Raw genomic sequence first — 9,158 nt, forward strand, 5'->3', positions numbered from 1 at the left:
TGGACTTATTTTTCAACTAATAACTTATTTCCACGTCCCCCATTTTTTAAAGGATCCCTATTCAGAATTTCCTTTCACAGATTATTAAAGCTATAACTTAGATTTTTCCCAGAATAATGAGGCTTTCTAGGGCAGGGCAGCAGGTTTCACATCTGCAGGATCCAACTTCCCTTTAATACGTGTAGAGAGTGAATATTAGTGGACACAGCTGAATGTCAGTTGTGATTTTTAATACCCTTTTCAATGATATGTAGTAAATATGTTTCAAACTCTGTTTGAAGTAGGTGCTGTGTAGCAGAGAGTTTAGGAGCCTGCACTCTGAAACTGAAGTGATCACCCATGCATTTTGACCCCACTCCCCCTGTGCTTTGGACTTCGGGCAAGTTCCTTTGCTTTACTAAAGCTCATTTTCCTTCTCTGTAAAATGGTGATATTGTCATACTTCATAGGGTTGTGATCATTGAAGGTGTCAGAGGCAGAATAATGTGATTATAAAGAGCATGGGTCTAGAGCCAGAACTGCAGGAGTTTGAATCAAGCCTGAGCACTTACTAACTTGATTTAACCACTCTTTGCCTATTTTCCTATTTCTAAAAGAGAGATTATAATAGCAAATTCCTAGGGTGTTTGTAAGGATTAAGTGAGTTAATACAGAAAAAGAGCTTAGAAGAGTGACAAGCACATAGTAAGTGCTCAACAAATGTGAGCTCTTATTATTAAGGGTTTAGGGGCTTCAAAAGTTTGAATGAATTTGGTGGAAGAAAAGAGTTTTTTTGCTATGAGCGACCCTCCAGTCTAGTAAAGGAGAGAAAACAGGGCATAAGTAATAATAAACAAAAGGCAGAATATTATAGGAATTTTAAAGGATGAACAAATAAAGCTCTGTAGAAAATAAAGGAGGAAGATGTTAATTTCCATGGAAACGTGAAAAGAACAGAACTTGAAGTGACAGCTAAATTCAACCTTACACGGATCATGTAGAATTCACACTTTCTCATCTGGCTGGTTACATTCCAAGTAATTTTATAATTGACCTAATTGCAAAGAGGTAGTTGAGTAGCACCATCTATATAATTCCCTATGGCTGTGGAATCAAGTGTCTGAAGATGCCTGGAGTTATGGATTTAAGAAACAGAAATGCTGCCACTCTGCCCAGTCCTGCTACCTCCTACCCAGTTCCATTCATCTAAGATTCCCAGTTGTGGAGGGAGAAGTGGTTACCAATTCTCACTTCCGTATGTAGGCAGATCCTCAAGCAGAGAGACTCCTGCCTGTTTTGTTTTTGCTGATATGGGGAAGTGTGTACCTCTAACCACTTCTCTAGGGAGCAGGCCGTACTGCTGCCTGAAGCCAAATATCTCTTCCCCAAAAAAGAAGTATACAGTAGAGAGAGGCCCAACCCTGGGTAGCTTGAATAAAATGTAAGCCCTGTTTCTCAGTCTTCGAAAGTGGTTAAATAGCAAGAGTTTGGAAATCCCTAAACTCAGCCCGAGGACAATCATCTGCATGGACAGTTAGTCCCAAGAATTTGACAGAGCACAGGCTATGGAGTGGCCAATCTTCCTCTGCCATCTACCGCCTGCTTCATGTCAGGCAGGTCCCATTTCCTCTCTGCATTTCAGTTCTTTACCTGTGGAATAATAACATTAGCTATAATTTTCTGAGTGCTTGGGATGTGTCAAGCATATTTGAGGTATTATTCTTCCCTTTTCACAAGTAAAGAAAATGGAAGTTAAATAACTTACCCATAATTATCCAAGAAAAGTCAGTATTTAAATTCAAGTTTATCTCCAAAGGAGCTAGCACCCTTCCCTAAACCTTGCATGTAGTAGGTACTCAATAAACCACAGCTACTACAATTATTATTCCAAAGTGACATTGACCACAGTTATAAGACCATAGTTATAAGAAAAATAAAAACAGCAGTAGGAACAATTGTCCTTTTTACACGGGCACAATAAATATCATGTTAAGCTTTGTAGCTAAAGCTATCTTACAGAGGAACAGATTTGCTCTTATAATTATAGCCTGACCAGAATCTTAGCTCCAGAAAGAAGAGAAATTCCATTTATGCATACTGCATTCTTAATATAATAAAGGAGAAAGAACAGTGGACTAGGAATTAATAGGCAACTTATACTTGTCACATTTTTTATAACTATCTTATTCCATTCTGATGGCAATCCCTATACTTTACCCCAATTTAACAGATGTTTGGAAAGCAAGCTCTGAGTGGGTAGTAATATATTTGGCTTCAACTGGCAATCCTGACTTTGATGTGTTTAGTACAAATCCTATCAATAAATAACCCAGCAACCTTTGGCAAGACATTTTGCTTCTCTTGGCCTGGAGTTATTTGTCCATAAAATACAAGTGGGATGTAGATCTTCTGATTTTTAAGGCTTGTCTTCCCTAATTGTTTTGGCCTCTTGCAGTCATTAATAACAGCTGCAAGAGATAGCCCTTGTTCAAGATGAAACTCACCTGTCTGTGGGGCTGGCTGCTTTAAGTTGTGCTTTTTTTAGTCAAGAGTCTATGTGCTTATAGCTATAAATTTGATTACTCTGATAAAATTTGGTAGTAATTAATTTTTCTAACCATTTAGTCCTCTACTTTCATTCAGAGAGTTCTCTGGAAGTTCGAATTATGGTATAAACAAAGCAGAGACTTCATGATGTGGTGTCTTTACATACACAGGAGATGTTTGCTGGGCAGTCTTGCAGTCATAACATTAACATTGCTGACTTTGAATTTATTTATTTTGCGTATAGAAATACAACGAAGCTGCTGTCTGTCATCTAGGTAACCCCCAATAGTAATCCAATAGTAATAAGACTGGGATAGTCTGACAAACCATAGATTATGCTGAGTGGAGAAGGCTGGGCATTCATTTGTCAGAGAATTTGAAAGATTTTCTTTGCAGGAAGCTGCCTCTTGCTTGTACAGGTGGAACTGTGAGCATGTGCCCAGTCCCATGAGCAGACGGAATTTGTTTTATTTAAAGATTCTTAATTGTTTCTTAGCTCATGGAAGACATCAACCAGTAGCAGGGGTCCTAAGCCTAAGGGCTATTTGTCAGATCTCTCTGAAATGAGGTTATATTCAACCAACACAATATTTTCTTTTGTTTTGATGAATTTGCAAGTTCTTGCAGTCTAAGCATTTCTTAGTTAAGCATAGTATCCACAACTCATTCATGTTGTCTGCTGCTCCTTGAAAGCAGGTGATGTTATCTCTGAAAGAGTGGCTCCTATTTGCTGTGTTTTCAAGGTATGCTATGCAATTTACATACCTCTTATCCTCAAAACAGAACTGTGAGTTAGGTATTAGCATCTCATATTTATAAGTGAGTAAACTGAGGCCCAAAGGGAAGAACTAGCCCAAGGCAAGATATCTAACAAATACCACCACTGATGACTGAGCCCTAATAGGTCTCATTTTACTTGGTTCTGTCTCTGTCATCTGGCCCCTGGATCTTTTCTGGGAAAGTCGATAAAGGACCACTGGAGTCCATGACTTGGACTCACTCTTTCATTCGAACAAGACACCCTATTGGTTTTATTACAGGTAGCATCATCATCTAACCTTCAGCGACTAAGGGTGTCATCCTTTTACCGTCCTTACACCTACTGTGTTAACTTCTGGGCCTCAGGTTTTCGAGCCATTGACAAATTCAGCGAGTCTATAACGTCTCCTTAGCAATTACTGAAGGAACATGTTATGTTTTGCCAAGAGAATACCTGGAGTAGGACTAGGGTAATATCCACATTCCAAGAGCTGAATATTCAAGAGAGAATTGATGGATGTCTATGGTTTCAAAGGGCAATGCCAGGCAGAACGGACCCAGCAGATGGGCTCCAATTAATCAGGGCTGCCCAGTAATCCTAATGTCAAACCCATGCTCCAGAATCTCGATTCCTCTCCAAGATCCTCCACCGGGACGTGGGATTTGAGTTTCAGGCGCTTGCGACCCGCGGCAGCCAGGAGGCCCCAGAGCCCGCCCCCAAGGACCCGCCCCCAAGGACCCGCCCCCGCTCTCCGGGACGCTGGGCGCGGGACGCGGCACGCCGTCTCCTGGCAACGCAGACGCGTAGCCTGAGCGCGCCCGGCAGGCTCTTTGCTGAGAGCTCAGCCCTACATAGGTCGGCTTCTGCCATGACCTCCAAACAAACCAAAAAGAAAGAGGTGCATCGTATCAACTCGGCGCACGGATCGGATAAATCGAAAGAGTAAGGGACCTCTGCCTGCTGGTCGCTCCCCTGGCCCAGCCCCTCGGCATCACCGCTAGGGGTGGGGCTGCCTCCCTCTAGCAAACTCTACCAGGGCAGAAATTTAGTGGCCTCCTCGCAGCTTCTCTTCCCTGGGAAACCAGATCCTGGAGGTGCTAGCCCTCATCCCTCTCTCTTGCCTGTCTTGACTCACTTCCTTTCCCAGAACCTCTCCTTTTCTTGCGTTGGGTATTCGGCGGCACTTTGGTTCCTTTGGGTGAATCTCCCACCCCTCCTCTCCTTCACAGCCCTCTCAGGCAGTTAGAAAGACCATACCTTTCCTAAGAAAGACGCATATCTCAAAGACCCCCAGTCATCAGGATTGTTACCAAGCAGGGCCTTTGCACTTTCTGTTTCCTCCTTTGGAAAGCTTTTCTGCTCAAATATCCATATGGTTTTCTCTCTCCCCTCCTTCAGAAGTTTACCTAAATGTCATTTTTTCTCCCGTTAGCTTCTTTGGCCACCTGATTTAAAATTACAACCTCTGCTTCTCTGCCCAAAGAAAACAAAACAAAAAGCTTCCTGTCTTCCTTCACTGCTTTATTTTTCTTCATTGACTTTCTTTTTGTTTTCCCTCATTTAACATGCTATATATTTCACTTTCTAAAAACTACATTTTTTTTTCATTTGTCTTGCCTATAGGGAAGGCAGGGATGTTTCCTTTTCTATTTCATTTACCGTTGAATTCTTAGTACTTAGAGTAGTTCCCAGGCCATACATACGAGGCACTCAAAAGTGTTTACTGAATGAATGAATGCCTCTCTTAATTAAGAGATATTAAAGGATTGCAAAAGAATTTTGAATACACCCCACCTACCCACCCCCACCACACACACAAATAACTAAGTCAATGTGGTTATAAGTAATGCACATTGAAGGCTCACAACTCTTTAGGAGCTTCAGGAAAACTTTGGACTATAATGAGTTTATATTCTGAAAGAAAAGAGACTGTTAACTCCCATAAAAACTTATCAAACTAGACACCATAAAACACATTGCATGCCCTGATCCTATGATGGTTGTGTTACACAATAGAAACAAATGCCCACTGGTAAGATGCAAACTGTCTCCTTACTAAGACTTCCTATTGCTCTTCGAGCTGGTAATAAATGTCTAACATGTTTTTTTTTTCTAGAAAATATCTGAATTATACCCATTAAAATGTATGTATATATTTATGAAAATAGAAGAGGAAGGGCAAAGAGTTATTTTAAAAAGCTAAGATTTGTTAGAAACTATCTACTGAATATCAAACATCAAATCATTAGATTTTTCCATAGCATTAAATGATAGGATGTTAAGTTCGTTATAAATCAAGTCCACCCTCTAAGTTTAACTGAAGAACTAATCACAGAACCTAAGCTAACCCACAGATGTAAGACAGACAAAGTGTCACTCAGTATGAGTCACAGGGATCAAAGTCTAGCAAGGCCCTAGTATGATTGTCATTTAAAATACACTCGGAGATTTACAGTAAGTTTTTATGTGATTTTGCCACACCTTGTGTTTACACATCCAATAAATGTGACCAACTCTAACATGGTCCTGGATATGGAAATTTAAAAAAAGCCTTCAGAGCCTTGAAAATGGTTATGCAATAGAATCTTATTCTCCTAGAGATGCCATCTCAGGCATCTCTTTTTTGCCCTAAAATTATGTGTCAGACTGGGAATAAGCAGCATGCTTGGCTTTTGCCTCGTATGGCAACTAGTACATAAAAAGAATTCACCATGTGTTTATTAAATGAGCTTATAGTTATGTTATCTACCTTGGTTTTCATTAGTTCTGAATTTGATTAAGTCCAACTCTCCATCTCTTTCCTATTTGATCTGCTATTGGCAAAGTTCAAAAACTGAGATGTTACAACTGATTACAGTAGAATTATCTCTGTTCATATTCATAAGTAAATATAATCTTGAATCACCATGAAAAAACCATTCCAGTCAACTAAGCTGTAAGTTTTTACATTAGGTTAAACAATTGCTATTTTATCTGTTTCCTAGTTCTCTGTATCAGCCAGTATGAAATCCCAGGGTTCACTATGGCATCAGTTTTTTGACATTAGACAAGTCATTTTCTATTCTGACATTTGGTTTTCCCTTCTTTAAAGAGAGGGCCTTTTAATTAAAATTGCTCTATCCCAAGATGCCTTATTCTCCCTTCCCTGCTTTATATTTTCCTCCAGTTCTTCCATGATTCTATCAGATTTTTTTTTTTTTTTACTTCACTGGGTCCATTATAAGTGAAGGAATAATTAAAACCATGATTTAATTGATTGCTCTGTTACTATCTTTTAAACATAACATTTATATCTGTGTGTGTATATATATATATACATATTACATATATATTATTACATATATACATATATATATATATATATTACTGCACTTTAGGTTCTGGGGTACATGTAAAGAACATGCAGGATTGTTGCATAGGTACATACATGGCAATGTGGTTTGCTGCCTCAATACCCGCGTCACCTATATCTGGCATTTCTCCCCATGCTATTTCTCCCCAACTCCTAACCCCCAACTGTCCCTCCCCTATTTCCTCCCAACAGACCCCAGTGTGTAGTGCTCCCCTCCCTTTGTCCATGTATTCTCATTGTTCAACACCCACCTATGAGTGAGAACGTGCAATGTTTGATTTTCTGTTCTTGTGTCAGTTTGCTGAGAATGGTGGTTTCCAGATTCATCCATGTCCCTACAAAGGACATGAACTCATCGTTTTTTATGGCTGCATAGTATTCCATGGTGTATATATGTGCCACATTTTCCTTGTCCAGTCTATCATCGATGGGCATTTGGGTTGGTTCCAGGTCTTTGCTATTGTAAACAGTGCCACAATGAACATACGTGTGCATGTGTCTTTATAGTAGAATGATTCATAATCCTTTGGATATATACCCAGTAACAGGATTGCTGGGTGAAATGGAATTTCTATTTCTAGATCCTTGAGGAATGGCCACACCGTCTTCCACAATGGTTGAACTAGTTTATACTCCCACCAACAGTGTAAAAGTGTTCCTGTTTCTCCACATCCTCTCCAGCATCTGTTGTCTCCAAATTGTTTAATGATTGCCATTCTAACTGGCGTGAGATGATATCTCAGTGTGGTTTTGATTTACATTTCTCTAATGACCAGTGATGATGAGCATTTTTTCATATGTTTGTTGGCCTCATATATGTCTTCTTTTGAAAATTGTTTTTCATGTCCTTCACCCACTTTTGAATGGGTTTGTTTGTTTTTTTCTTGTAAATCTGCTTTAGTTCTTTGTAGATTCTGGATATTAGCCCTTTGTCAGATGGGTAGATTGCAAAAATTTTTCCCATTCTGTTGGTTCTTGGTTCACTCTAATGATTGTTTTTTTTGCTGGACAGAAACTCTGGAGGTTAATTAGATCCAATTTGTCTATTTTGGCTTTTGTTGCCAATGCTTTTGGTGTTTTAGTCATGAAGTCCTTGCCTACGCCTATGTCCTGAATGGTTTTGCCTAGGTTTTCTTCTAGGGTTTTTATGGTGTTAGATCTTATGTTTAAGTTTCTAATCCATCTGGAGTTAATTGTAGTGTAATGTGTCAAAAAGGGGTCCAGTTTCTGCTTTCTTCATATGGCTAGCCAGTTTTCCCAACACCATTTATTAAATAGGGAATCCTTTCCCCATTGCTTGTTTCTGTCAGATTTGTCAAAGATCAGATGGTTGTAGATGTGTGGTTTTGCCTCCCAGGCCTCTGTTCTGTTCCATTGGTCTATATCTCTCTTTTGGTACCAATACTACGCTGTTTTGATTACTGTAGCCTTGTAGTATTGTTTGAAGTCAGGTAGCATGATGCCTCCAGCTTTGTTCTTTTTGCTTACAATTGTCTTGGCTACTTGGGCTCTTTTTGGTTCCATATGATGTTTCAGGTGTTTTTTTTCCAGTTCTACGAAGAGGGTCATAGGTAGCTTGATGGGGATAGCGTTGAATCTATAAATTACTTTAGGTAGTATGGCCATTTTCATAATATTGATTCTTCCTAACCATGATCATGGAATGTTTTCCCATCTGTTTGTGTCCTCCCTTATTTCCTTAAGCAGTGGTTTGTAGTTCTCCTTGAAGAGGTCCTTTACATCCTTTGTTAGTTGTATTCCTAGGTATTTTATTCTCTTTGTAGCAATTGTGAATGGCAGTTCTATCTTGATTTGGCTCTCTTGAAGTCTGTTATTGCTGTATAGGAATGCTTATGATTTCTGCACATTGATTTTGTATCCTGAGACTTTGCTGATGTTGCTTATCAGTTTCAGGAGATTTTGGGCTGAGGTGATGGGGTCTCCTAATTATACAATCATATTGTCTGCAAATAGAGACAATTTGACTTCCTCCTTTCCTAATTGTATACCCTTTATTTCTTTTTCTTGCCCGATTGCTCTGGCTAGAACTTCCAATACTATATTGAATAGGAGTGATGAGAGAGGGCATCCTTGTCTAATGCCAGATTTCAAAGGGTTGCTTTCAGTTTTTGCCCATTCAGTATGATATTGGCTGTGAGTTTGTTGTAAATAGCTTTTATTATTTTGAGATATGATCCATCAATACCTGGTTTATTGAGAGTTTTTAGCATAAATGCTGTTGGATTTTGTCAAAGGCCTTCTCTGAATCCATTGAGATAATCATGTGGTTTTTGTCTTTGGTTCTGTTTATGTGGTGGATTACGTTTATAGACTTGTGTATGTTGAACCAGCCTTGCATCCTCGGGTTGAAGCCTGCTTGATCGTGATGGAAAAGCTTTTTGATATGCTGTTGTAATCGGTTTGCTAGTATTGTATTGAAGATTTTTGCATCTATGTTCATCATGGATATTGGCTTGAAGTTTTCTTTTTTTGTTGTTGAGTCTCTGCCAGGTTTTGGTA

General features: G+C 39.3%; 1 protein-coding gene across 1 annotated transcript in view; it reads left to right on the forward strand.

The window, feature by feature from the left end:
• Positions 1 to 4,087: 4,087 nt before the first annotated feature.
• ADGB (androglobin) overlaps positions 4,088 to 9,158 on the forward strand; it is a 215,590-nt gene continuing 210,519 nt past the window's right edge. The window contains exon 1 of the mRNA XM_037729497.1: positions 4,088 to 4,228. Within this exon, the coding sequence (XP_037585425.1) occupies positions 4,155 to 4,228 (74 nt within the window). The 5' untranslated portion in view covers positions 4,088 to 4,154. The remainder of the gene's footprint in view (positions 4,229 to 9,158) is intronic.

This window comes from Cebus imitator, unplaced genomic scaffold (genome assembly GCF_001604975.1).
Source record: "Cebus imitator isolate Cc_AM_T3 unplaced genomic scaffold, Cebus_imitator-1.0 Scaffold307, whole genome shotgun sequence".
NCBI lineage: Eukaryota > Metazoa > Chordata > Mammalia > Primates > Cebidae > Cebus > Cebus imitator.